Source organism: Caenorhabditis remanei, chromosome III (assembly GCF_010183535.1).
Source record: "Caenorhabditis remanei strain PX506 chromosome III, whole genome shotgun sequence".
NCBI classification, from domain to species: domain Eukaryota; kingdom Metazoa; phylum Nematoda; class Chromadorea; order Rhabditida; family Rhabditidae; genus Caenorhabditis; species Caenorhabditis remanei.
In genome coordinates this window covers 7,241,923-7,269,693 of record NC_071330.1, presented here as the reverse complement: position 1 = coordinate 7,269,693, position 27,771 = coordinate 7,241,923, and the positions used below count along the sequence as shown (strand labels likewise).

At 37.3% G+C, this 27,771-nt stretch overlaps 9 protein-coding genes across 9 annotated transcripts; 5 read left to right on the top strand and 4 right to left on the bottom strand.

Annotated features, from left to right (window-relative positions):
* Positions 1-116: 116 nt before the first annotated feature.
* Positions 117-3,206, top strand: GCK72_009704 (uncharacterized protein; the record flags this gene model as incomplete). The annotated part of the gene is made up of 18 exons (XM_003113087.2): positions 117-209; positions 356-505; positions 551-645; positions 689-775; positions 822-1,025; positions 1,070-1,166; positions 1,210-1,319; positions 1,371-1,505; positions 1,549-1,689; positions 1,732-1,857; positions 1,903-1,994; positions 2,044-2,131; positions 2,178-2,316; positions 2,361-2,534; positions 2,584-2,677; positions 2,722-2,824; positions 2,881-2,977; positions 3,132-3,206. 18 exons carry the CDS (start codon positions 117-119, stop codon positions 3,204-3,206), a joined length of 2,100 nt encoding a protein of 699 aa, XP_003113135.2.
* A 149-nt stretch (positions 3,207-3,355) lies between these two features.
* GCK72_009703 (uncharacterized protein) lies at positions 3,356-4,876 on the bottom strand (the record flags this gene model as incomplete). Its single annotated transcript, XM_053727498.1, has 8 exons — positions 3,356-3,515; positions 3,568-3,735; positions 3,779-3,971; positions 4,014-4,141; positions 4,187-4,314; positions 4,362-4,454; positions 4,715-4,827; positions 4,870-4,876. 8 exons carry the CDS (start codon positions 4,874-4,876, stop codon positions 3,356-3,358), a joined length of 990 nt encoding a protein of 329 aa, XP_053587075.1.
* A 615-nt stretch (positions 4,877-5,491) lies between these two features.
* On the top strand, positions 5,492-6,996 carry GCK72_009702 (uncharacterized protein; the record flags this gene model as incomplete). Its single annotated transcript, XM_003113178.2, has 3 exons — positions 5,492-6,097; positions 6,144-6,615; positions 6,695-6,996. The coding sequence occupies 3 exons, from the start codon at positions 5,492-5,494 to the stop codon at positions 6,994-6,996; spliced, it is 1,380 nt and encodes a 459-aa protein (XP_003113226.2).
* A 1,654-nt stretch (positions 6,997-8,650) lies between these two features.
* GCK72_009701 (uncharacterized protein) lies at positions 8,651-10,942 on the bottom strand (the record flags this gene model as incomplete). Its single annotated transcript, XM_003113339.2, has 13 exons — positions 8,651-8,728; positions 8,776-8,867; positions 8,915-9,037; positions 9,084-9,204; positions 9,251-9,410; positions 9,565-9,722; positions 9,930-10,047; positions 10,095-10,173; positions 10,223-10,295; positions 10,346-10,449; positions 10,496-10,583; positions 10,628-10,781; positions 10,827-10,942. 13 exons carry the CDS (start codon positions 10,940-10,942, stop codon positions 8,651-8,653), a joined length of 1,464 nt encoding a protein of 487 aa, XP_003113387.2.
* A 327-nt stretch (positions 10,943-11,269) lies between these two features.
* On the bottom strand, positions 11,270-14,360 carry GCK72_009700 (uncharacterized protein; the record flags this gene model as incomplete). The annotated part of the gene is made up of 14 exons (XM_053727497.1): positions 11,270-11,473; positions 11,519-11,603; positions 11,649-12,111; positions 12,160-12,339; positions 12,389-12,628; positions 12,677-12,776; positions 12,824-12,955; positions 12,999-13,175; positions 13,222-13,393; positions 13,441-13,620; positions 13,671-13,925; positions 13,977-14,047; positions 14,106-14,233; positions 14,282-14,360. The coding sequence occupies 14 exons, from the start codon at positions 14,358-14,360 to the stop codon at positions 11,270-11,272; spliced, it is 2,466 nt and encodes an 821-aa protein (XP_053587074.1).
* Positions 14,361-17,080: 2,720 nt separating this feature from the next.
* GCK72_009699 (uncharacterized protein) lies at positions 17,081-21,117 on the top strand (the record flags this gene model as incomplete). The annotated part of the gene is made up of 11 exons (XM_053727496.1): positions 17,081-17,098; positions 17,951-18,044; positions 19,039-19,332; positions 19,382-19,547; positions 19,594-19,926; positions 19,973-20,052; positions 20,099-20,235; positions 20,281-20,437; positions 20,484-20,663; positions 20,710-20,862; positions 20,909-21,117. 11 exons carry the CDS (start codon positions 17,081-17,083, stop codon positions 21,115-21,117), a joined length of 1,821 nt encoding a protein of 606 aa, XP_053587073.1.
* Positions 21,118-21,260: 143 nt separating this feature from the next.
* GCK72_009698 (uncharacterized protein) lies at positions 21,261-21,982 on the bottom strand (the record flags this gene model as incomplete). The annotated part of the gene is made up of 3 exons (XM_003113130.2): positions 21,261-21,461; positions 21,609-21,726; positions 21,825-21,982. 3 exons carry the CDS (start codon positions 21,980-21,982, stop codon positions 21,261-21,263), a joined length of 477 nt encoding a protein of 158 aa, XP_003113178.2.
* Positions 21,983-22,396: 414 nt separating this feature from the next.
* GCK72_009697 (uncharacterized protein) lies at positions 22,397-25,444 on the top strand (the record flags this gene model as incomplete). The annotated part of the gene is made up of 13 exons (XM_053727495.1): positions 22,397-22,507; positions 22,566-22,698; positions 22,741-22,852; positions 22,904-23,155; positions 23,202-23,431; positions 23,511-24,094; positions 24,141-24,297; positions 24,345-24,463; positions 24,514-24,636; positions 24,685-24,845; positions 24,889-24,989; positions 25,033-25,268; positions 25,316-25,444. The coding sequence occupies 13 exons, from the start codon at positions 22,397-22,399 to the stop codon at positions 25,442-25,444; spliced, it is 2,448 nt and encodes an 815-aa protein (XP_053587072.1).
* A 457-nt stretch (positions 25,445-25,901) lies between these two features.
* GCK72_009696 (uncharacterized protein) lies at positions 25,902-27,738 on the top strand (the record flags this gene model as incomplete). Its single annotated transcript, XM_053727494.1, has 5 exons — positions 25,902-25,923; positions 26,627-26,724; positions 26,772-27,073; positions 27,122-27,357; positions 27,410-27,738. The coding sequence occupies 5 exons, from the start codon at positions 25,902-25,904 to the stop codon at positions 27,736-27,738; spliced, it is 987 nt and encodes a 328-aa protein (XP_053587071.1).
* Between the last annotated feature and the right edge of the window lie 33 nt (positions 27,739-27,771).

The window sequence follows — 27,771 nt, the reverse complement described above, 5'->3', positions numbered from 1 at the left end:
GTTAGAGACGAATGAGATTCTATAGTTCATATTTTAAAACGGCTCATCTCGTGTTGAGAATATAAACTTCAGTTAATTTTCTTATTATTCTTCCCAAAGAAGTTAGCTTTCAGCAAATGGGTGATTCAAACACGTGGGATCTAGTTGGAGAACAACAACAGAGAAAGAAAAGTAGATCACCGTCTAGAGCCAGCCGAGTGGATTCTGAAGTAAGAATTGTTTCAAATATACAAATGTGCGAACTAACATTTCTGAAAAGAGTCTTGTATGAAACTCAGAAATTTCATGAACGACTGATTTGATTGAAATATGTGAAAACGGGCTTTCCACATCTTCAAACTCAAGTTTTTTTCAGTTATTGGTTGGAGTTGAAAATGTAGCTGAACTCGAAGCACTTGGACTCGGAAAAGAGCAGTTAGAAGAAGAAGCGAGACGACATAAAAAGCAAAGAAGCAAGTCTCCGGCACTCGAAAATATTCGAAAAACTTCTATTCACATTCTGCAGGTTTTTCTTGATTCGAATAATGACATAATAAGGATTTAAATTCAGAAGTTTGGAGCAATTCCGAAGAAGAGAGATGACAGTGTTTTACTATTCAGAAATATAGATATTCCGGATATTCCGCTGGATGCAATATGTATCAGGTACGCTGTTCAGATGAAAGAAATAAAGAAAGAATGATTTCAGACCAAAAGAGTTTTTCGAAGAACCGAAAGTGTTCTCTTTTCGAGATATGGGAAGAGAGCAACAGAAGGCAGAAGTTAATGAAAAATGGTAGAATTCAGTGGTCTCATTTGGTTTCAAAGTATTCTTCTTTCAGTTCATATCTATTCCGTGGAACGTCTTTTGAACAAGACGATCATTTCGAACTGCCAACAGAAACTGGACGAGTCCCAGAATATGATCACTTCTGTCCAATTCACGGATCGAGACGACGACTTCCTAGAAATAAATTAGTTACGATGCAGACGCTGATGCATTCTGTAGATGGTGATGATAATGAAGATCTGTCTTACATTTATGGGTTCGTGGATTTTCTATGAATTATGTGAATTTAGAGTATTTCAGACATGATTTTCTAGCCAAATTAGTAAGAAAGAAGAAGAGAGAAATGTTAAGTGGAGCTGAAAAAGAAAGAGCGAACAAAATAAAACGGAAAATTATGGTGAGAATTCTTTCAAACAAGTATTTGATTAATCAAAATTCAGTCAAACCTCTGGATCCTATCAGTAGCCTTTCTGTTTCTTTTCACTGCATTCAATGGATTACAAAATCTTCAAACGTCTGTCAATGGAGATCTCGGTTCGGATAGTTTAGTGTATGTTAACGATTATACAAATTCATTTGAAAAGCAATACTTTTTTTCCAGAGCATTATATTTATCACTAGCCATATCATCACTTTTTGTTCCTTCATTTATGATCAATCGTCTCGGGTGCAAGCTCACATTTCTAGTTGCCATTTTTGTATACTTTCTCTACATTATCATCAATCTACGGCCAACGTAAAGAAACAAATGTTTCTGTATTTCAAGGAGATACTTTCAGTTATTCATCAATGATTCCAGCTTCAATATTCTGTGGAATTGCAGCTTCTTGTATATGGGGAGCCAAATGTACGTATATTACAGAAATGGGAATACGATACGCTAGTTTGAACTTTGAAAGTCAAACAACTGTAATTGTCAGGTAACTGAAAATGGAGTCGTGGAGACTTAACCTCTTTTCCAGATTTTTCGGATATTTTTTCATGATTGTTCATTGTGGTCAAGTGGTTGGGAATGTGGTGTCTTCATATATATTCACTCTTTCGTATTCTGGAACACTACGAGGTCCAGAAGATTCTATTTATGATAGGTATCACATCTGTGAATGCATCACTGCAGAATAAGGATTTTTCAGCTGTGGTTATCAATTTCCAAAAAATCTATCATTATTATCCGAATTGGCTGAAAGTAATCTTGCTCGACCACCACAAAAAGTTTACGTTGCTGGTAATTTACCATTATTCCAATTGAATAGTTTAAAATTATTATCTTTCAGTTTGCCTCGCTTATCTCGCTTGTGTTATAATCAGTGGAATGATTATGAGCATGTTTTTGAATGCTCTAGCCAAAGATACAAGGAATAGGTTGGTTGATTCATCTCTCAATTTTTAAAATATAGAAAAGTTTCAGAAAAAGTGCTCAAAGGTTCAATTCGGAAATAATTAAATTAATGTTAAAACATCTCATTAATATAAAGTTCATGTTACTTGTTCCACTGACTATATTCAATGGATTAGAACAAGCTTTTCTAGTTGGTGTTTATACAAAAGTGAGTGGATTCAAAGGAGTTCATTCAGAAAATATTTGTTTCAGGCATTCGTGGGATGTGGTCTTGGAATTTGGCAGATTGGATTTGTGATGGCGTGCTTCGGAATATCAGATGCCATATGTTCATTAGTATTCGGTCCACTCATCAAGCTATTCGGACGAATGCCTCTTTTTGTTTTTGGAGCCGTTGTTAATCTTTTGATGATTGTTACGTTAATGGTTTGTATTGAACTCATCTTAAATCTAAAAACAAACATCCGAATCTCAGGTGTGGCCATTAAATGCTGCCGACACTCAGATTTTCTACGTTGTTGCAGCAATGTGGGGAATGGCGGATGGAGTATGGAACACTCAGATTAATGGTATGTTTCATAGACTTTGAATCTCGCAAAATACTGAATTCTAGGATTCTGGGTTGCTTTGGTGGGAAGACAATCTTTGCAGTTTGCATTCACCAAATATCGTTTTTGGGAATCACTCGGAATTGCTATTGGGTTTGCTTTGATTAGGTATTGTCCTCTATCTCTTTTGAAGGCTTCATATACAATAAATCCAAAGCTTTCAGACATGTCACAGTAGAAGTGTATCTATTAATTACATTTTTCGTTCTACTAATTGGAATGTGCGGTTTTGTGGCAATTGAAAACTTCGACCACATTGTTGTGAGTTCTCCTTTCACGCTGTAGTTAAATTTAATAATGTAAAGTCGACAACTTTTGGAAAGTTGGTGTAACTTGAGAACATTGTATGTTCAGGTTTAGTGTTTCTATAATGTTTAAATTTCAACTAGAAAAATCAAGAATTCTTTCATTTCAGGCATACTGGAAGTCGCTCAAGCAACATGAATGCTCAGAGAAAAATCTCCACGAGGACAGGCGCAGCAATACCTAATTTTACATAGAAGCCAAAAGAAACCCCTATGAATAAAACAGTGTTCAGTACAATGGAATGCATAAAAATCTACAAATTATCTCACAAATTGTACAAGGAAAAAATAAAACTAGATAATTGTAAAACTAAAACAAATTATAAAACGTGCTTCAAACTAGGTTATAATATTCATCATGTGAATTATCAAAGGTCGCGTTGATCATTGCCTCATCCAGATTGGTCTCGAAAATTTCCAAAATTCTTTTTCCGTGGCTTTCCATCATACCAACATCAGCCATTCCGGTGTCATGCAGAGATTTCAGGATAAACCTGACAAGATTCATATTGCATGAAAGCAATTGTATCTCACTTCCTAACTTACGTCAAAACATTTAATTTATCGGATGCAGTACACTGAATGTTTTTATCAGCTAAAACAACTTTGTCGAACAAATTCATAGATGGAGATTCTCCTGTTTTCACCAAAATTGTTGGTCGAAGACACACTGTCGTACGAAAATTGACCATCGGTTGGTAGAACTCCATAGCGCTGTAAATCCAATTAACGTTTCATTATATGTCAGTTAATAAACCTTGTATATGTCCATTTGCCAAGTGTCTCGGAGTTATAAGCGTATGAATAATAATCTTTTTTACTTTTCCAGATTTGCTTGCGTCTTGCCAGTGGATATTCTTCGTCAATGCCAATTTCAGTGTCTAGGTCTTGCCACGCACGTCTAATCAGATTAATATTCTGATGGCAGATGAGACGTTGGTCCCAGATAACTGGAATGAAAAAGATTATTAGAAATTGAAACGATACTAAACCTGGTCTCTTCCGAACGGCTTCAATGATCTGGAAAACTTTTTCTGGCTCCGCGTGATCACTTTTCGTTGTTTGACGAGCTCTCGCATACTTGAAGTATTCATCAGAAGACGTTTCAACAGTCAAATTTCTGTAAACTTCTCAAGTAGCCCATTAAAAAACCATGTTTTCTCACTTTCCATCATCCTGTATCATATCAGCAGTGATAGACGGAATATACATAGAATTACTTGATGCACGATAGTATATTGTTTCTGGGATAACGCCAGCATCCGTTTTCTTTTTCAATTCTTCGTATGATGTCTGAAAATAGTTATTGCATGAAATAGTTACCTTCAAATATAACTCACTGGAATAACGGCAAGTTTCTTTTTTCTTTTGCTCTCATTGCTTGTGCTGATTTTTCGATAACGGCGAGCGCTGTTTTTATTTTTTAGACTTATCTGAATGAGAAAAATCAGTAATTTTGTTGTTTTCAAATCAATTTGGATACGACAATTTCCTATTAGAATTTTCAACCAACCCAGCAATATGTCGAAAGAAAGAACGAAAAATGTGGAACACACTTTCTTTCTTATAATTGCATCAAACAATCTAACTTCTCTACTCTCTCCACTCCCTTTCTGCGTTTTTTTGGAATGTTCCCGAATACCGCGCGGTGCGGATTGTTTTGTTTGTAGACCGGTCTCCCAGGGTCTCATACTTTTTTTGATTCTTCATCAGAGCTGTTCTCCAATTCGTCTCCTTGCATCTGATAATCGCTGGAAATCTTGCGTTTCACTGTTCGACCACTTCTAGTTATGGATATAGAATTGTCTGAAATATTGGTTTTTGTGGCAATTAAAGAAAAAATATTACCATTCATTTTATAAAATATCGCGATTTGAAGACTTTTGCGTATTTAATCACTGATTTTTGTGGCTTCAAAAGTTCAAAAAGTAAATGTTCGCGGAAAATGGGCGGAGTTTTGCTTGCAACTGTGGCGCAGAGTTTTCGCAAAATCGAGCGCGAAAACTTATTTCAAGTTTTTTCGCTTCAATTCGTGTAATATTTTTCAGAATTCTGGATGCTCTTATTTCAACGGTTCTGGAGCCATTCTAGGTATTAAAACTCTAACTTTTCGTTTATTTAGTTCTGGGGAATCGAATTTCCCTAAACCTCTCGAATTTCGGAAGATGGGCGGTCACATGTTTCTGTTCAATGTAGTCTTTTGTCATCGCTGCAATTTGTCATCATTCTTGCGTCAGACACATTGACAACTTATTAAAAGCATCAAACAAAACATCTACGTATATATTTCAACCTTTTCAAAGTATTGTTGCTGTCGTCAGCTACTAGAAACTTCTGTTTAATACGAAGATTGTTAAAGTATTTAAAGCAAGTCTATCAAAAATCTCATTGTTATCCGCCTCTCTTTTGATATTCCTCTCATCAGTCCACTTTTTTACTCATACAATTTATATACTTTTTTAGGTCGATAATGTCCGGCGTCAAGGAGTTCGATTATTTGGTTATTGGAGGAGGCTCAGGAGGTATTGCCTCAGCCCGTCGAGCCAGAGAATTCGGTGTTTCTGTCGGACTTATCGAATCTGGACGTCTCGGAGGAACATGTGTCAACGTTGGATGTGTTCCCAAGAAGGTGATGTACAACTGCTCCTTGCACGCTGAATTCATTCGTGATCATGCTGATTATGGGTTTGACGTCACTTTGAACAAGTTTGACTGGAAAGTAATCAAAAAGTCTCGAGATGAGTATATCAAGCGACTCAATGGACTCTACGAAAGCGGACTGAAAGGATCATCAGTCGAACTGATTCGTGGTCGTGCTTCATTCGCCGAAGACGGAACTGTCGAAGTCAACGGTGCTAAATATCGAGGAAAGAACACTTTAATTGCTGTTGGTGGAAAACCAACTATTCCAAACATCAAGGGTGCTGAGTATGGAATCGACTCGGATGGTTTCTTTGAATTAGAAGATTTGCCTAGCCGAACTGTTGTTGTTGGAGCAGGGTATATTGCCGTCGAAATTGCTGGAGTTCTTGCAAACCTCGGTTCAGATACCCACCTTCTTATCAGATATGAAAAGGTTTTTCAACATTTTTGTTCAAGCTGGCTATCAATCTTTCTTTAAGGTTCTCCGGACATTCGACAAAATGTTGAGCGATGAACTGACAGCCGATATGGACGAAGAGACCAACCCACTTCATTTGCACAAGAAGACTCAAGTCACTGAGGTTATCAAAGGAGAGGACGGTCTTCTGACCGTTAAGACAACAACTGGAGTCATCGAGAAAGTTCAAACCTTAATCTGGGCTATTGGAAGAGACCCACTTACCAAAGAACTTAATCTGGAGCGTGTTGGTGTGAAGACCGACGCCGGCGGTAATATCATTGTCGATGAGTATCAGAATACGACTGCTCCTGGAATCTTGTCGGTAGGGGATGACACAGGAAAATTCCTGTTGACACCAGTTGCTATTGCTGCTGGTCGTCGCCTTTCTCATCGGCTTTTCAATGGGGAAACCGAGAACAAGTTGACCTATGAAAACATCGCGACTGTAGTGTTCAGCCATCCTCTCATCGGAACTGTCGGACTCACAGAAGGTAAGCAATGAGAATGTTATAGAAAAGTTTCACACCTTCCTGCTTAATTTGAAAAGTTTTACCTACAATTATGTTTTAGAGGAAGCCGTTGCTAGGTATGGTAAAGACGAGGTGACACTGTACAAGTCTCGTTTCAATCCCATATTGTTTGCTGTTACTAAACACAAGGAGAAGGCTGCTATGAAGCTTGTCTGTGTCGGAAAAGACGAAAGAGTGGTCGGAGTTCACGTCTTCGGAGTAGGATCGGATGAGATGCTCCAAGGATTCGCGGTTGCTGTTACGATGGGAGCCACAAAGAAGCAATTCGATCAAACTGTTGCCATTCACCCAACTTCAGCTGAAGAGCTCGTCACAATGCGCGGAGGTGTTAAGCCAGAGTGAATCTATTATTTTATTTATTTATTGCTTCTCGACCGTTTTACCACTGAAATTTCGAATAACCCCTTTATTTTATTTTGTAGATAAACTTTTTCGATCTTCAGAGTCTTAAATATTACTTAAAAATTCATATCACCCTCAGATATTAAAAAAAAGTAGGGGTTGTCTGTATAGGTGATTTTTAGTCTGGAAATGCAGAAGCTTTTAGCTGGAAATTTTTTTAATGAAAAATTATATTCTAGAATTCATCGAATATTCTTAAGATTTCGAAATATCCCGAAGTCTTGAGGATCCACGTAAAATTGAACAGAAAATGACTCATTTTTCTGTAAATTTTTTTATGCTTGGTTTCGTAATGTCAACGTTGTCAAATGTTTCGGTTTCGAAACGTCTGGTTATGAAATGTCTGTTTTCGAAACGTCCCGCAGCCGAAAATGCTCATAGTCAAACCAAAATTCAACAAATTCTCCAAACAGCCCGGCCCGGTCAACCCGGTCGGTCAATGAATTTTCGAAATGGATGTTCAACTTCCTGCGGAAATGGCGTTTAAATGGTGAGTTCCTGCAGAAATAGCCAAGAGATTCCACGGACTTTTGAAGATCTGCCGTCTATACAAAGAATGCCGGTTTCAGATGAAGTGCAGTCCAAATGAGGGTACTAGGTTGAGCCCGAGCCCGCTGCCTGTCCGGCAAAGCCCATTTCGGAGTACGAAGTGGCGACGGAGAGGGTGAGAGAACAGTCCAGAAGAAATGGCAAGTTTCACGTCACGGTCCCCTAGTACTTTTACTCTTTCTCCTAGACTAACTCATAGCTTGAATCATAGTACGGGGTACGTAGGTCACGCCTATGACGTGTTTTCCAATCAGAACTTTTCCGAACTACAGTACTCATGCGCCGCTCTTTTATTCGATTGGCTAACTCATAGCTTGAACCATGGTGCTTATGCACGTAGGTCACGCCTATGACGTGTCTTCCAATCAAAACTTCCTGAAATATAGTACGCCGCTTTTCCATCTGATTGGGGGACTAACTCATAGCTTGAACTATGTTACGCGGTACGTAGGTCATGCCTATGACGTATCCTATAAGATTTTGATCTGAAAGAAACTTCTAGCTCCCTTCGTATTGTAAGAAGCGTCAAGAAGAGAAGTGAATGAGACCGAGACGCCACGATCAATGGAACGCTCTTCTTTTTTTTGAAATGTTTATTCTTCGTTATGTTCGCTCTTCCCAACCCGCGCCTCAATAAATTTGTTTTCATCCTCGCGAATAGCATGATTATAGTACTTAGAACTACCTGATCATGTCATCATTGTTATTGTTCAAATTGTCAAACAAGAGCAAAAAGTAGACTTGCTGGAGACAAGAGTCCCCCCGTTCAATAGGATTCTGCAAACTGTCTTAAAACTTGAAAACAGTGACCTTCACTTCAGATAACAAGCGCTGATGACTTCCTCGATACCTAGGTGATAGTCTGGGTTGTTCTTGAGAACGAAATATAATTTTTGTGGAACTTTATACATTATTAATATCAAGTTATGCAAGTAAAAAAAACTAATTATGATATTTCTACTAATAAAAGCTTATTAAGAAAGAAAAACCCGATGGGTAGAGTTTTGGCCGATGAGAGAGTGACATTGACAGGTAAAGTTTTTGGTTACTCTAGTAACTCGTAGTCATCATCTGCTGTCAATTCAGATTTCTTTGGTTCTCGACGTCTCCGTCGAACAGTTTTCTGGAAATATTTCTGAATATTACAAAAACTTAAAATATAGTACTAACCTTTGGTGCATCCAGATCAAACTCTTCATCACTTGATTCAGAGCCATTTACTGCGGAAAACTGAAGACCTCGCTCGAATTCAAATTCTTCTTCTGAAATAACTTGATACAAATCTTTGCTTGCAAATCTTTTTACTTACCAGGAATGGGCGAAGAAGACAATCGTGATTGAATTTCTTCATCATCGTCAACTTGGTTTTCATCCAAGTCGGTCTCGTCATTCACTTCAGGTAGGAAACCGTCGAATTCGACATCACTCTCTTCTGAAAACATATACTTTAACAAAAACATTTTACTTGCATCACTCACCACAGAATGGATTTTTCTCTGGAATGTGGTCAATGACAGTTTCACAGACAGGTCCAAGAATATAAATGAGTGCACTTGTCTCAATGATTTTGTATCTACCGTAGAGATAGTTCACAACCGGCTGAAATTATTTGAATTACTGAGTTAGTTAACAAGACGGCAATTACCTCAAGAAGCAAATGGTAAATAAAAATTGAAAACTGCTTTCCGATTTCTACCATGAGACAACAAATTGGCCAAAGGAAAGAATCTCTGACGAAAATTGCTATTCTATGAAGAGTGTCTCGCAGCCAACAGCGCAACCGTTCGAATTGACAAAGAAGAAATCTTAAAACTGGAGCATACCGTAAGCCTTCTGATACAGCAGCCTCCCAAACTTTTTCAAGTTTTTTAGTGGAAAATGTGTTTCATACGCTCGAAAACTTTGAAAAGAATTGGCTTGTCAGTCATAATTTTTTGTGAGGCCTTGATTATTACTTACCCTTTCGCAGGAATCCAAACGTGCTTATATGCCAATGCGCCGAGAACTTTGAGTTGTTTGATGATAAATCTCCAAAGTGGTGGAAACCAGTGAGCACAGAAAATGTACACGAACACGAAGCACAATTGATCAAACAAGTAACGAAGAGGAACACCGACCTGAAACAAAAATTACTTTTTACATAAACAGTAGTAATCTAGGAGATGATCCAATAATCGTTTAGTGTCGCATCGTTTCATTAATTTTGAAAATAAAATAACAAAACGTTTTCATATGTTTCTCTGTGAGAAAATAATGAGTGAGCAATCCGTCTTATTTGTTTTTTATCAATGAATTTATTTCGAAACATTTGTCAATTGACTCACATTCACTTTCAGCCATTCTTTTAAAGAGGGCCACCATTCTGCACAGAACCAATACCGTAAAAATCTACGAAAACGTTCAGCAATTCGTTTCGTTCTTTCTATGATTGCTACGTTTATCCTGGAATGAAATGTTCCTATAATTTTGTTTCATATCTGGAACATTACCAATTTTTGATTCCAGAGACAAGTTCTCTACAAGCCTCACGGAAGTTGAAGATAAAATGCTTCACATATGCTATCAGTGCTGAAAAAAAATAATTGAGAAATTGAAAGAGCATCGTATTCGTACTTACGTGGAACCCATCGGAAGAGAACAATGTATTTAGTGTACTCATAGATTGTCACAATTGGAGTGATGATGAGATACTGAACAGCGATGATTTCCATTTCTGACACATCAAATAAAAACGAAATACCTGTATCCAGTTTCCAAACCAACTAGCTGTTCTCTGCGCTGATGATGCTATTTTTGCATTCACTTCGTTATGCTCCCAAACAGGATTTATGAGGAGACAAGCCACTGAAAATGCATTTAGTTGGATTCGTTGATAAAATGAACAACCTACATGTTGCATATGCAGAATAGCATGCCAACCTAACTTCTTCAGCTCGGAGTAGATGTATACTGTAGAATGAACCACCAACACTCAAAGTCTGAAAGCAAAGGAAATAAACAAGATAGAGAAGCAAGATCGAACCCGGAATATTGACTGAAAAGGCCACATTAGAATGTGTGTGAAGATTGAATAATTATTTGAAGAAGATAATAAAATGTCCCAGGCAAATACTCCAGCTGAAGCGGTTGCCAACAGTGCTTCTTGGATTTTCGGATCACAATATATCACCCCGATCCTATAATAACGAATATCAACAGAATATGAAGCATCAAAAACTCACCAGAAAGCTGAGTTCACAGCCATCAGATAGAGGCCTGTAAGTGGATTCCGCCATTCTATAGTTTCTCGATAAACTCGATGTAGTCGTCGACCAGTTTCTCGTATCCTTTCCATCATTGTTTTACTGGTTAAATTCAATTTGACATCAAATTTCAAAAGAAATCAATAACTGTTTTTTTTTCACATCTGTTGTTTTCTTTGACGTCTAAACACAGAACAACTGTTTCTTTTCTTGAAAATTCTCCACTCTCTCATTGAATAGAGTGAAATTTTCGTGAAGAGATATACGAGAGAAGCGACAGAAACGCTGTTAGATTATTGCGAAAGAGATGAGTAGACTTAGATTGTTAATTTTTATGAGATCAAAAACTGGAAAAAAACAGAGTAGATAAAAAATTCTCTGTTAAAGAGTTCATAAACAAGAATTTGTAATCATGATTTCGATCATTCCCATCTACTTCTTTTAGAAGACGAACTTGACGAGGATTGGGCAGAAGAAGAAGACGATGATGAAGCTTGTTGATGTGCAATTCGAGCATTCAACTCATCAACTTTTTTCTTCCATTCTGGTCGTGGATCCGAAGCAACTTGAGCTGGTAAATTAGAAGACTCATTCGTTGGACGTTGGAATGTTGATTGGAATGATTTCTAAAAGTTAAAGTTTGATATATTCTTGAATGTTATATTCCAAACCTGAAAAGCGTTTTTTAACATTTGTGCTCTATTTGCTCCTGAAGCTGGTCCTATGTCCCCTGACGATGAAGTAGATGAGACGAATCTTTAAAAATAATTATAAATTCCTCGTTGAAGAGAATAACCTCACCTTTGAGCATTTTTGACCATTCCGTCTACCGTTTGATTTGTAGCTCCTCTAGATCCTTCTGCTCCACCGGGTCTACTACTTTTTTGTTCTTTCAGTGGGTCGAACTGACGTGCTCCACTGTCTCCAGGTCCACCAGATCTCACTTTTGGAGTGTATCCAAGACCCATTCTTCCACGGGTTTGCGTAGCAGAACCCGGCCCTCCATGACCAGCTCGTTGACCTCGGAACCACGCACATTTCATAGCAAGATCGAGAAGTGGTTTCGGAACTTCTTGTGAAACACTTTCCAAATTTTTGACGAGATGACCAACCATTTCTATATCTTTTTCAGTGACAAGAGTATAGGCAGTTCCTTTGTGTCCGGCTCGTCCAGTTCTTCCGATTCGATGAACATGAGTGTCAATATCACGAGCCATATCAAAGTTTATCACAGTACGAATTTCGGCGATATCAAGACCACGTGCTGAAAACATTCAGATTAAAACAGACGTTTTTATAGATAATTACGTACCTGCTACATCGGTGGCGACAAGAATAGGTGACTTCTTTCGGAACTTCAATAAATTATCGTTTCTTTCAGCTTGCAGCATATCACCGTGCAAAAGAATGACTTCGAAATCTTTGAGTTTCAACTTCTTGGCAACATCTTCTGCGTCTAGCTTTTTAGTAACGAAGATTAACACTTTTCCGACTAAAAATTATGTCAATGATGATAACATTAAATTGAAAATTATACTTACTAGAAGCGAACTCGACAAGATTTCGAATAAGCCAATGAAACTTCACTTCTTGCGACTGCATCACGAAAACTTTCTGTTCAATATCAGCATTAGCTTCTCCAACTTCTCCCTGCACAATTCGGACTGGATCAACTAGAGCATCGCGTGCGAGTCGTTCAACTTTTTGTTTGAAAGTTGCACTGAACATAAGACATTGTCGATCCGGACGAACATGATCAGAAATTGATTTCACTTGAGCTTCTGAACTTTTTTTGTATTTTAAATAAGGATCTTGAATAAACAACATACCGAAACCCATATCAAACATTCTGTCAGCTTCGTCAAAAACTAGGAACGTAGTTCGAAGAAAGTTGGTAGAACCCATTTTAACCAAGTCAATGATACGACCCTGGAAAAAGAGATGTATACGAAGATGGCTAACATTTTTCGGCTTACTGGAGTGCACACAACCATTTCAGCTCCTTCGTTTTGCAATTCATTGGATTGCTCCCATTTACTACCTCCTCCATATGCACAAATGACGTTGATATTGTAAACTTTGCAGAACCGTTTTGCTTCTTGGAACACCTTAAAACACAGAATTAATTTTGATGGACAATAAATATATCACCTGAATGGCCAATTCTCTTGTAGGAACAACAATAACAGCTACTGGGCCTTCCCCTGATTTTAAATCTGGCTGATCCATAATATGAACGATTGCGGGCCACAAATAGGCAGCAGTCTTTCCAGATCCAGTCTTGGCGATTCCGAGAACATCTCTACCTGATATAGCTGATGGAATTGCCTGTAACATTCGTTTTATTGAATTGAAAGAGATAAATATTATTCACCATTGCCTGAATAGGAGTCGGCTGTTCATATTCACTTTTTCGAATAGCTTCCATCAGCAGCTTATCGAAGGAAAAATGGGCGAATGAACAAACGGGGCGTGGTGGTTTCAGTCCTCCGACACGGAGATTCATCGTGTTTTGGAGACGAACAACATCCATATAATGAAGGCGTCTGGAAAGAAAATAATTTTCAATTATTTAAATATGATGAGAACCAACTTGATATCTTCATGCTCTTCGTAAAAGTTTTTGTTGAAAGCTGGATATTGGATTTGAGAGTGATCGATATCTGGCAATGGGTCGATTACTTTTTTCCAGGTCCATATTATATTTCCTTCTTCGTCGTACTCATATTGTTCTTCGTCATTCTCATGTTTTTCCTTGTAATCTTCCATGAACCTGAAATTTTACGAAATAATTCATTTTTAATTTTTAAAACGCTAGTTTACTTGAACAAAGATTCTTGCATATCTTCTTCATCAATATCAGCTCTTCCTAGTCCTTTTTTACTTGGATCTTCGGTATCTTTTCCTTCTTTTCGATCTTTTTCTTTTTGTTCTGACACTTTTTTGTCCTTTGAGGCTTGCTTTTCGATTCCAGCCATAAATGCATCCAATTCATCTTCCTCTTCGTCATCATTTGCTTTTGAAGATGAAGATTTCTGTGTCTTCTCTTTTTCATCGTCAGAGCCACCTTCTAAATATCTAAATTCAAGAAATTTACTTCGAATCAGGCGAAAGATAAATAAACCGTACTCGTCGTCGTAGATCCGTTTCCTTCTTGCTGTTTTCTCAGATGTCGATCCGTAGGCCATCAGATTTGCGTACTAAATTAATAATAGCCAGGTTGGAAATATTGCTTGATGTGATGAGTAAAATATAAACCTCTTGTTCTTTTTTCATCTCTTGTTCTTTACGACTTGACATATAAACATTACGATTCGGTGGTGGTACGGGAGAATTTCCAACAGTCAATGATGCAGGAGGCGGTACATTATTCATACTTTTACCATCTGAATGTTGCTAATAATTGAGAGAAAAACATAGCTATCTGTGGTTACCGCTCAGACTTGAAGTTCCAGATGTCTTAGCGCTGACGAATCGATTTTGATAACCCCCTGTGTATTTTCCACGCCACATTTATGTCTGAAAACTTCGAAGTTAAATATTATCGTTATAAATTTTTTGCAAAGTTCCAATAAATATTCACTCGCCATAAAATATTGAGGGTCACAGGGAGGGGCGTGTCAATAGATTGTAACGTGCGGCACCCCTTTTCGCAACTCCAGCGCACACAGTTGACAACTCATGGTTTTTGAGAAGTACACGACAGAAATTTTTTGAACAAGAAAATCCAAAAAAGCTTCCAATGAATTAATAATTATGCACATTCAATTTTCAGAGCCACACATTGACAATTCAACAAAAAATTTCAAAAATTGAATACAAATCTTCCAATAATTACCACTCTGTTCATTGGATTACTGTAAAGAATTATGCTCATTGGATTACTGTATTTAAAGCAGAACTCGTTCGGCTAGAAGTATGAACGTTCCAAACATGAACGTTCTAACTAGTCAAATATATTTGTTCTTCAGCTTAATACAATAAAAACATTGTATATTTGTCCAACAGTTTTATTTTTTGTTTTTTCAATGTCTGCCACACACTAAAAAATCAAGTAATTTTCAGAATCTATTATCAGATTTTCAAATACATCTCAAATGCATATACAATTGAAATTTTCCCGATGCTTCTCTTTTCTGTCACCATTTTTGAGTTTTCGATCACATGGCGTCCACGTTGTTTCCATTTTTCTATTTGGAATTCGCACATCAGAAATGAGAATGTTGATCTAGAATGGTGTGCTTACCACGTGTCTCCGCCAACTTTTTTCTTATCGACTATTAATTTTATCAGTTAGGAAATAGTGTAGGTGCATAGAGTGTGAGGAGAGAAACGGCTATGAACATTTCGGACAGTTGAAGTTGAAAACCAGCGGCGTGCAGAGGATTATGATAGGCGTGTGGAATTATTGAAGTGTGGTCTTGAAATGGGAGAAAATATTCGCATACTTTGTACCGAGAATACGGATTTCTTGAACCTAATGGTCGCGAGAGAAGTTTGAATATTCGAGATGGTACTGGAGTCTGGAGAAGAAAAAAATATGGAAGTAATAAGACTATCTGATGATTAAGGTATGAAGAAATGTTGAATGGAAAGTCATCAAAAATGTTATTCACTCAATTTTCATTAGTTCCTACGATTCTATAATTTCGAAATCTTCATCTAATCATTGACACATTCCACAGTTTAGAGTTCCGTTTATAAAAGATTTCCTGCAGACCAAATAGTAACTAAATCACCAATCACATTTTTCTTCCAGGCCCCTTTTCCTATTTAGTTCGTCATGATTCAGTGTAATTCCATCGACTTATACTAGATGATCGGACAGTTCAACATGTGCCAATTTAAATGATAACAGTTTATGACTGATTGCAATGGAATGATGAAAGTTTTTGGATTCATGGATCACAGGAGTTGTGGGTGCAGGGTACTTACATATTTTGTAGGATTAACGGTATAATTATGTAGTTATGAAACACCTTTGAATAAAAGCTGGAAACGGAAAGCAAGTACTGTAGAATAACGAAACCGGTATGACATCTTCGACTGCGTATTCCCGAATACTAACCATTCGAAAATGTATTAAACTTTTGCTTAGAAAGAGTTCGGAAATAAAGTTATTTTTAGTAACTCGAGAAACTTTCATATTGACATAACGTTGCTTCAATTAATTCGATTGATTCCAGATGACACCTAAGAATTAACACTCTATTTTCGAATATACAACAATACTTTCTTACCGTACTTTTTTAAAACTATTCGAGATAACATGGTTATCCCAAAATTCCTTCAAACTAAGAACGTCAGCCCCGGTCTTTGGAAATAATTCCACTTGAAAAAAACGTATCGAATATCTTACCTTTTCTTCTTCTTCTTTCCTTAAAAAGTGTATAGTCAAGTGGCTCGTTTCCATATCAAACACATTCTCACACCAACAACATTGCCGCCTTTTTTCAACAATGTGACAAAGATAAGACCTCAGATTTTTAGTATAACAAACTGTCGTTTTACCTAATATGCATGTTCTGTTTTCTGCTACTTTCCACCTACATTCCAAATAGTTTCCCCTTTTTTGTCATTCTTCCTGTTCGAACGGAAGGTATTAAAATGGCAGGGATTATTAGTTCGCCGGTTTCAGATAATACTTTCAGGAGAACCTGTATAAAGGCTGGTGCTTGAAATTTCTAAAATACTCAAATCAAAAAATTCAGACTATTTCTCATCTGACCCGTATAATCCTGTAGTCATGAACAACAATTGCGAGATCTGGTTTTTACTATTTTCGTTTCGAAAAAAACCATTTGACAGTCTGTTCAATTCAACTAAACTCTGATATTTTTCTGTTTGAAAACAAGGATGGCTAGGACTAGTTAACTATTTGAACTTTTAAGCATCCTCCTAGATTTCTGATTAGTTACGGGAAGAGTTTTGAGAAATCGAGATGGACTCCTATTAGAAGGATTTGCTTTTTGACTACTGTTATTCTATTTCTGATCTCTGCTTGCTCCCGATTTCCTCACGATTTCGTCTTTTACATCTCCAATTGTTCATATTTCAGAGACAACGTGCTTCCAGCAAGGTGATCAATTTGTTTCATTACTGGAGAAGGAGAAGAAGGACATAACTGATAATAAATTTCGAAGAAAGGAGGAAAAGTTTTTGGAGATAACGAAGAAGAAAAAAGTGAAAATATTTTATTCGTAAATAAGAATTAACTCTACGACGGAAACGGAATGGTTCAAGTTGCACCGGTAAGTGTTAAATTGTTATATGTATTTGAAATAGGCTCACAGGAACAGAACTGTCGGAAATCGAAAATAATCTATAGTCAGAATTGGCTAGAACCGGAATTCAAGACCATTTTCTGCTAGGATTTCCCGCTACCATTTTCATAAAGCTCCTAGAATGCAATCATTTCATGTAGTGGTGTTTTCCTGAAATTCGAATCATTTTTTGAATACCTATTTTCATGGCTTCTGTTAGAAAACAAAACTTGATTCGAGAAAGAGTTAAAAATGAAGAAGATCAAAATAAGTCCCCTTTTTATTGTTCTCTTTTTCAGAATATTGAATTTAGTTGCCTCAAAAAATATATCAACGGTACAAATTGTTCTTTTCAATTTGATAATTTCCACAAATGTCATCCTAACCATACAAACAACTAATGTACTATTTTTTTTCCTTGATAAGTTTTTGCTGCACCACAACTTTTGAAATACACCGGAAAGATGATAATAGCTAGTCTATGTAGATGGTTGAAAATGATCACTAAACACAGGCAAGCAAGTTTAACGAGAAACGACAGTACTCCGATTTTCTTAACAAGAGTTCAACGAATCACTATTTAAGAGAAATACTAGTTGATGTTCTCAAGAAACGAAACATCTTGAGACAAGGAACTTCGAGTAGGAAATAAAATAAACACCAGTCACATTGAAAGGTCAGAAAAGAGAGTGTACACTTTGATTAACTGAGAAGATGATATCCGTTGATCATTTGATAAGGATATCATCTTTTGACAGAATTTGGCGAAAACTAGACTTTTGAAGATCGTTGGATAATGAGAAATACTGAATTCGTTTCTGATAAATTATGTATTTTCAGGTTGGTGTGGGAGCAGGAAGTGGTCAGAGTCGTCCTGCATCAGATCCAAAAACAGGATGGTTCGTCTATATGTTGGCATTTTCAGCAGTTATAGGTTAGTGAGAAATGGTTCTGAAAAGGAAGGGAAGCGATGATAGGGCGCTGGGAATGTTGACTGTGACCAGAATTATTTGTGTTTTTATTAGTTATTCTATTCACTTCAAATTCAAAATTGAATGTATTCCGATTGCTATCACGTCTTCAATATTGTTTCTGAAAAACAATCTCACGTGATAAACAGGAGATGTCGTATCATATCAAGTTCCCGCCCTCTTATCACCCATCGTTATCCGTTGGAAATAATTGAATTAGAAAACAAAATTAGTTGGACTAACAATCACATATTGGAACTATTATACCCCTCTACATTCTCTCTTTTTTATTCACTTCTCTTCTTCTTTTTTGAATTTTTGGAACGAGACCAATATCAACAACGCCCAAATCATTGTCGTCGTTGTCATTCTTTTCTATCTCTCCTTTTTTACTTTCAACCCGATTTTTCAGTATTTCTAGATCACTGATTTTTGAGTGTGTTAACTGAAAAAATGTCAGGTGGAAAACCAAAAGATATACCCGAAACGGGATGGTATGTCTTCAATTTAGTATTATGTGCAATTATAGGTGAGTAGGGAGCATCAAATCTTACTTTAAAATCTAAATTGATTATTCCGGTTGGAGTTTACAGATTGAGTATCCTTAATAATGTCATGAAAAAGAGATTCTGGTTATGTTGACTAAGTTTTGAGCTTCTCTCTCGTAATATTCTGTATGCTTGATAACTTCATAAATAAAATTAAACAAATCGTGTGGAAGAAAAAACTCTAAAGTTTCAAATGTCCAAGAAGTTTCTAATGCTATTTTCTTATTTTTCAAAAAACCCTCATATCACAAACTTCAATATATTCAACACAGAAAACTAGTTCACCGAACCTGAACCTACATAATTCGCTACACAAACGACCTGCGAATGTATTCGAAAATTTGAATTTTAAATCAGTGAAACAAATTTAAAATAATCGTTTTTTTTACATTGAAATTTCGAATTTCAGGAGGATTTCTATTTGGATATGATACTGGAATCGTATCAGCTGCAATGCTTTATGTTCCAAATGCATCTGGAATCAAGCCGTTAGATTCTGTATGGCAAGAAATAATAGTCAGTGTGACACCTGGAGTAGCTGCAATCGGGTCATTATGTTCGGGTCCGGGATCTGATTTTTTGGGAAGAAAGAAGATAATTATCGGAGCAAGTGTAACATTTACTATTGGAGCAATCATTTGTGCAGCTGCATGGACGAAAATTGTTCTTTTAATTGGAAGAATTTTATTGGGTCTTGCCATTGGTGAGATTTGCATTTCAAGAAAGTTCTCAATGTTATCAAGAAATTTCAGGATTTGCTTCTATGATCGTTCCAATTTATGTATCAGAAGCATCACCATCTCATATTCGCGGAAAGTTGGTAACAGGATTTCAGTTGATGATTACAGTAGGATTGGTTATTGCAAACATTATTGGAGGAGCTTTCAGTTATGTTGACCCAGATCAAGTTGGATGGAGGTAAAATATAGTGACAGAGTATCTCCTTCATGCGCTTTCTTTCCAGATTGATGTTTGCATTTGCGGCAGTTCCAGCCATTATTCAATTCGTTTGTTTCCTTTTTCTTCCAGAGTCCCCACGTTGGCTTTATGAGCACGGTAGAACTGTGGAGGCGCGTGAAGTGTTGACAAGAATCTATAATGGACATACTGAATGGGTAGATTATGAAATGAACGAGATCAGTTTTTCGTATGAAGAGGAGATCAGAGCAAAGGCTGAACATGCAGGAAATGGACCAACCATCTTCAGAATTCTGAAAACTCCACATGTTAGAAAAGCGTTGATAATTGGATCTTGTCTTCAAATGTTCCAGCAGCTGTCTGGAATTAATACTGTTATGTGAGTGGATGGTTTCCAAACACCGACTTACAGTTCAAATTTTTAGGTACTATACTGGTAATATCATCAGAAGTGCGGGAGTTAAAGACAATCACACAACTATTTGGATTTCTGTGGGAACTTCTGGTTGGTTTAGTGAATGAGTTTCCTAATCTCAATTTTTCATTTTCAGCCATCAACTTCATCGGAACATTCATCCCAATCGCTTTAGTTGAACGTGTTGGTCGACGAGTTCTTCTTCTCGTTTCTATGGTCGGCGTCATTCTTTTCTTGATTGCAATGGGTGTATCTTTCCTCCTGATCAATAATGTATTTACACTTCTAATCAAAAAAAGCAAGAATAATCAATTTCAGGACTCTTCATTGACATATCCACAGGCTAATTACACCGGTTCACCAAACTACAACCCATCTGTGAAAGATGCAATCAAGTGTATGAAATACAGTAACTGTGACTTCTGTGTCACTGACGAATACTGCGGATTCTGTGAAGATAAGGCTACCAAACAAGGTGAGCTCATACTTATAATGTTAATGTCAAATTGGGAAACTTGAAGGTTACTGTCTACCATTCCCAACAGATGACTCAAGTCACTTCTCTGCAACTGGTATCTGTCAGTTCTCGAACTTGACTGGAAACGGAAAAACATATGAATGGGAAGACACTTATTGTCATACAAAGTTCACAGTCCTTCCGATTATAATCATGGTTTTCTATCTACTATCTTTCTCAGCTGGTAAGAAAATGAAAAAAATATAGATATTAAAAATAAATATATCCAGGTTATGCACCTCTTCCATGGGTTCTGAACGCTGAGTTCTATCCGTTGTGGGCGAGAAGTACTGCTGTTTCCATTTCAACTGCATTTAACTGGATATTCAATCTGATAGTTTCTCTTACATTTTTGTCTCTTTCACAAGCTGCCACTAAATATGGTATGTTATTCTTTCTCGGCTCCTATTCTCAATCTTTAACATTCAGGAACATTCTTCATTTATTGCGGATGTACTATTGTTGCACTGATATTCGTGTTCTTCTTCGTTCCCGAAACCAAAGGATATTCGATTGATGAAGTTGAAATGCTTTTCATGACAAAGGAAGAACGAGAGAAGGCACAAAAAGTTTTGGAAGAGAGCAAAGAAGGGAAACATCGTAATTCAGTAGCTCTCTCATTTGATACTAAATTTTAAATTGAAAGCTTTAACCGCCGATTCAATGTATAATAAGTTGTAATTATGATCAATTGATTATTATGTTTTAATGAATTTGATTTACTAGTTCGCTATACTAAAAACAAAAAAAAAACGATAAACCCTCCAAACAACAATGAAATTCAACAATCAGCGAAAAAGCGTTGTGATGTGATGTCGTCCATCAAGATCTTCTTTCTTTCACGAACAAAGTTTCCTCGATCGTCTACACGTGGTGAATTGATGTTGTGACGGACGTGATAAGCGGAATAGGGATCATTTGGATAATGTTTCTGTCGTAGCCAATATGGAGTCATGAGTTTATCCAGGATTTCGCATTGTTCCTGAAGTATTTCTTATTTTTGAAAATGACATGATGCTCTTCTTTAGAACTAATAAAAGAATACAAATAAAGATTATTAATTTGGACTAGCGAAAAACGCATATAGGCGACATAAGTGAATTAAACTTTTTTGAACTGAAAAACACACTTTTGTACAAGTCTCGTAATAGAGACTAGTTTTCTGCCATGTTTCGTCTTTCATGTATCTCAGCTTATGGCGGCCAGGGTGTGCATGGATCCACATTCCATTATTCAAACGCTTGAATCTGAAATTCAGAACTGAAGAAAACGCAACTTTAGAATTTTTTTTTTGAAATAACAAAAACTAAATTTTCTTTTATAAAAATTTAAAACGCATTTTTACCTGTCCAAAACATCTTGAGCTGGCCGTTTGCGTCCGACTCGCTGATCAAATCGAATGTGATATTCATGAGCCGGAATATTGGCGATTCCACGAGCAGCAACGTTCACGGGCGCCTGTCGTGTTGCGCACAGTGAGGTCATTACCGCCTTTGTGAGCATTTGTTTACTGCAATAAAAGTTTTATTAAACTGTGAATAATTATCGAGAAAAAAAATAAAAGCGAAAAATTGAAAACGGATGAAAAATATTTTTCAAAGAGACTACGGTGGACAACTCGGTGATTGCACCATTTTCTCACCCGCCTCCGTATTTCCTATACTCTCTCGCAACAAACATGGTTGTTTTTTGACGGCAAAAAGAAACGAAAAATAAAATAAAAGAGAAGTAAACAACAAAACTTCAAGCAGCCTTAAAAATTGATACTTCCGAAACTTGAAATGATATAAATTTCTAAACAAAACATATACTTCTCAGTTGAAGTTTCAAAAAACGTTGCAAATCTTGACGTTTCTTTATTAAACGATTCTAAAACTCTGTTATAAATTATGATTTAACGACAATAATTACTTTCAGATGGCACCCGAAGGCGGTACAGCCGTCATCCAACGATACTTTGGCGGCGGAGATAGTGAGCAACGGACAGCGCTACAGTTTGCTTTTTACAATGCACTTCTATTCGTTCTGGTACTCAAAAATAAGAAACGTCAGTATTTATATGCCTTACATTTTCAAAAGTTTTCAGCTTGGAGTAGCACTATGTGGCTTGTTCGCCCTCTACAACATGATGTACATGTTCCTGTCGCCGATGTTGTGGGCAGTTCTAGTTGGTACAGTACTCTTCCCTTTCAAGAAGAAAGTTACCGACACCGTCCAAAGTTTGTTTTTCCTACTAAAAAATAATAATTCCTGAATTTAAGACTGGCTCCGTGATCTTCAGGAATCAAACCAAACTCTAGCAAAAGCTGTAATCACCCTCCCGTTTACTGGGTTTTCGAAAGTATCAGAAACAATCTACAAGACATTTGCCAGGTTCGCAAATAATCAATTTGATAGAATTATTATCTATTTCAAAGATTTCAGTCCAAATGGAGCAATCATTGCTATTGCATATGCAGCGCTCAAAGTTCTGTCATATGAAAGAACTTTCATGTACATAATAAGCTGGCTAGGTCGACTTTATGGGTATTTGGATTCTTTCATACTTTTCTTCGCCAGACCCTGGGTTCTCCCGTTGATAGTTGTGTATTTTTGCTGTTATGCTGCATGGATTTACGTCCAGGATCCAAAACAGATCAATAAGAAACTGGCCAGATCTTTCTCGCTCCCTATTTGGTGAGTTATATTTATCTAAACGGAAGAATAACTTCCATCTTTACAGGATCTATGTCATCTCATACGCTTCTCTCTACTTCGGACCTCTACGAGCATGTGTCTTTGGACTGTCAGCTGCAGTTCTCGGACTTCTCTCAGCTGGAGCTATTGGAAGTCACAAAGCAATAGAACAGGAAGAGCACATCGAGAAAGACGATTCCTCTGAAAATCTAGATGAATCTAGTTCACTCCTCCCTCCGAATGTCGGAAAGGTTCTCGAATCTGCAAAAGAAAAACGTGAGTATAGTATTTAAGTTTTCAATCCAGGAATTGGAATATGTAAAAAAAAAATCTTAATCTAGTTCTACAGTTTCAGTGGATGCAACAGAGAAGTCAATTATGGAAAACTCCATGCTCTCAACTTCAACTGTAGACGAAGCAATCACCGGAGATTGGTTGATCAGATGCGTTTTTGGTCTCTGTGCTCTTCTTTGGGTTGTTCGACACGATGGTGCTCTTATACTTCTGGCTATTCCATTTGTTATCGCTGTACTTTCAAAAGTGGCCGAACAACTTGGTATTACTGCTACTATCAACAACTTCCTTGATTCTACGTGGCAGAAAATTGCTCCTGCGGTCCTTAAAGTTGTTGAGATTACGGTCGCCGGTCCACTTCGTCAATTCGTGAAGATGCTATTTTCCTCTGATAAATACGTCGTGGAAAGTTTACATGATAAAATGGATGTTCTGTCTTCTGTAATTGTTATGGCACTTCTTGCTTTTTCTGCATTGTTCGCTATCATCTTTGTCGGTTTCCAATTACACGGGGAAACAGTGCATCTAGTTAGACTTTCTTCAAACGTGCTTCATTCTCGTCCGGATTGGTTAGCTGCTGCAATGGATTATACCGAAGATCAACTGGAAGAAAACAATATTGACATTGACCAATATATGCAGCAGGTAGCTTAATTTTTGATTCTGTATCGATCTCTTCATAAACTTTCAGGCGTATGAGCAAGGACGTGCATGGTTGGCTTCTAACGTACGATCGTTGGCTAATGCGAAAGATACGAAACGCGCTGATATGTTGGAAGAACAAGTGAAACAAGTAGTTGATAAATTGTATCACATGTGGGAAGAAAGAAATAACAATTTCACTGTTGGTATGTACTTGTTATCCCTTTTTACAATTTTTCGTCTTATTTTTCAGCAGTGAATCAGGAATCAAGAGGAGACGTCTGGCAACAGTTGAAAGGTGTTACTGATCTGGCTGCTCTGAAAGATGAACTTACTCTTATTGTCAAAGAGAACCTTGACACTCTTATGGGGGTTCGCTTGCTTGAAATATTAAACTTTCCTATTAATGTAGAAAATTTCAGATTGCTCAATCCATTGGTTCTATTCTGGCGGTGAATGTCACTATCTTCTCTTCTCTGATTGCGTCCTTCGCTGGAATTATTCTTAGTTTTGGACTTGATCTGTTAAACACATTCATCGAGCTGGTGAGGTTTTATCTCAGAGATCACTCGAATCATTGAAATTTTCATCAGATTGTTTTTCTGACGATGGTCTACTATCTACTTTCGGCATCTCGTAATCGATGGCTTCCGCTGCAATGGGCTTCGGATCTTTCTGCAGTGACCGCAACAGAAGATTCCACAGCAATACCAGTTCAACATCATATCACTGCTGCAATAGAACATGCGATCTTGTAAGTGAAATTATCGAGTTGATTTCTCAGATACTTTTTTCAGCGGAGTTTTCATTCTATCGGCGAAAATGGCAGTTTTCTACGGACTGTACACATACTTTGTTCACAGTTTGTTCGATTTAAACATCGTTTTTGTTCCTTCAAGTATGTTACTACTTTCGCGACCTACAGACACTTTTCTTTTCAGTGGCCGCTACCCTGTTCGCTGCTATCCCTATTATGCCCCCTTATATTGTGGCGGTTTTCGGAATAGTCGAGCTATGGCTTGTGAGAGGAGAAGGAGCAGCAGCTCTTGTATTCGCTCTAGCTTCCTTCGCTCCTGTTATGTTTGCGGATGCCACTTTCTATAAGGAAGTAAAAGGGTCGCATCCATATGTCACTGGATTAGCAATCATTGGTGGAATGTATTGGCTGGGTCTACAGGTAACAGTGTAATAAAAGATCTGAACTTATTTATCTCTTTCTAACAGGGAGCAATCATAGGACCAATCATTCTCTGCCTGTGCCTCGTTCTCGTCAACGTGTACCTCCAGCATGTGAAACCATCAGCTCTATACACTCCAGCTCCAACACCTCGCAATATTATGTATCAGAGCTGATTCTATAATTTTTTTTGAAATTCATAGTCACTGATTCTAGCTTTTGCATCTGTATTTTCTTCCTGTATTTTCACATTTTCGGTTCTTGCCATTCCTGGTGAACGTATGAACACTTTCATAATTTTTATAATAAACATAAATTTTCTTGAACTTTTTTTGTGAGAGAACATGCTTGATCCACTCGCCTATTGAAAACAAGTTTTCCAGCCAATTGCAAATAGAACGTCCAAAAAAGTTTTTCGTTTAATTTTAATGAGTTTCTGAAACCTCAAAATTTCTCTCACAGGCAGTTGAAAGATATAACAGCATGCCGGTATAATACAGTAAATATTTACGGTAAATCTGAAATGGATCTACCCACGAAGAAAACTTGCCTACACACGAACGCAAAATAATGCATTTTTATGGCACAAAAATGCATTAAATTGCATTCGTGAATAGAATTAAATTGCATTAAATGGTACAAGTTTTCTTCGTGGGTAGATCCAAAAGCGGTTGATTTCTCAAAAACACTTGATGAATAACACTTTTCAAACTTTCTTTCTGAAAATCACATTTTTTCTATTTTTATTCTAATATTTTAATATGGATTTTTTCTTCAAAATAATCATTAAAATTTCAAAGACAGTTTAAAAAATAAAGAAACTGGGAAAAACTTAATTTCATATTTTTAAACACCCGCGCTTTCCGTCAACTACGGTGTATTTTTCTGTGTGCAAGTCGCATTGCGTATCGTGGCGAGACCCGTCGGTCCTCAACCTCTGTATAATTCCGCTATCCTAAAATTTTTTCACGATTTTCAACTGTTTTCCCGACTTTTTGCGCGATTTTTTCTATTAAAAGTGCTGAAAATTCATAATTTAACCAGTTACTAGCTTAAATTATTGTTAAACGTAGTTTTTACTAGCGTAGGTGTCAAAATTTGACTGCAACCAGAAAAATTATGACGACCGAGTGTCAATTTCTCAACACATTTTTAAAAATACATTTTCAACCGTGCAAAATAGCAGGTTGTTTTCACGGGTTCTTTGTTTAAGCATGCTCACTCGGGTTTGGTCCCGCGGCTTTGCAGATGCCATCAAGAAGAAGCCGCAAATAGTTCTCAAAGATGGGCCATCACTTCAGGATTTTGTTTCCTCAGGTAAGGGTTACTATTGTCATACACGTTTCATTTTTTTTCAGCGTCTGTGGCGGAAGCTGTCGAAAAGTACGAAGGGAAGCTGAAACTAGAAAAAGGCGATCGAAGGTTGCGTCTACCTCCGTGGCTCAAAAAAGAAAAGGTATGCTAGTTCTTCCGTATAAATAAATTCGAAAACTATTTTTTCAGATTCTTCCTTCGGAGAACGAAAACGTCAGCCGTTTGAAAAAACAGCTGAAGCATCTGAAACTAGCCACTGTTTGTCAAGAAGCACGGTGTCCCAATTTAGGAGAATGCTGGGGAGGTTCCGAAGACAGCCTAGCAACAGCTACAATTATGTTGATGGGAGATACTTGTACTCGTGGATGCAAGTTTTGTTCTGTCAAAACTGCACGAGCACCACCACCATTGGATCCATTAGAGCCAGAAAACACTTCCACAGCAGTGGCTTCCTGGGGTGTTGAGTACATCGTCCTTACGTCAGTTGATAGGCAGGGATCCAATTATTGACAATCTTTTATCAAATTCTCCTTTTTTAGAGATGACTTACCGGACGGAGGGGCTGACCATCTTCGTAAGACAGTTCAACTGATGAAATTGAAGAAACCAGAGTTGCTGATTGAATGCTTACTTCCTGACTTCGCTGGGGATAAGATTAGCATAGAAAAGCTGGCAACGAGTGGACTCGATGTTTATGCTCACAACATTGAAACTGTTGAACGGTTAACTCCGTGGGTCAGAGACCCCAGAGCTCAATATAGGCAATCGTTAGATGGTAAGCATAATTAATATTGTCCGCTATTTTCTACAAGTGGTTCTTTTTTCAGTCTTGCGATACGCTAAGGAAGTCAGCCCGAGGCTGATAACAAAAACGTCAATCATGTTGGGACTTGGAGAGAGTGATGACGAAATAAAAGCTTGTCTTGCTGATCTTCGCTCCAGTAATGTTGATGTTGTCACATTTGGGCAATATATGCAACCCACAAAAAGACATTTGTTGGTCAAAGAATGGGTTACACCAGAAAAGTTCGACGAATGGGCCGAGTATTCGAAGAAACTCGGATTTCTCTATGTGGCGTCTGGACCCCTCGTCAGATCATCCTACAAAGCCGGAGAATTTTATTTAAAAAATGTGTTGAGAAATAGACAACAATAGCTGCATTTTTGTATATAGATAGTCAGAATTTCC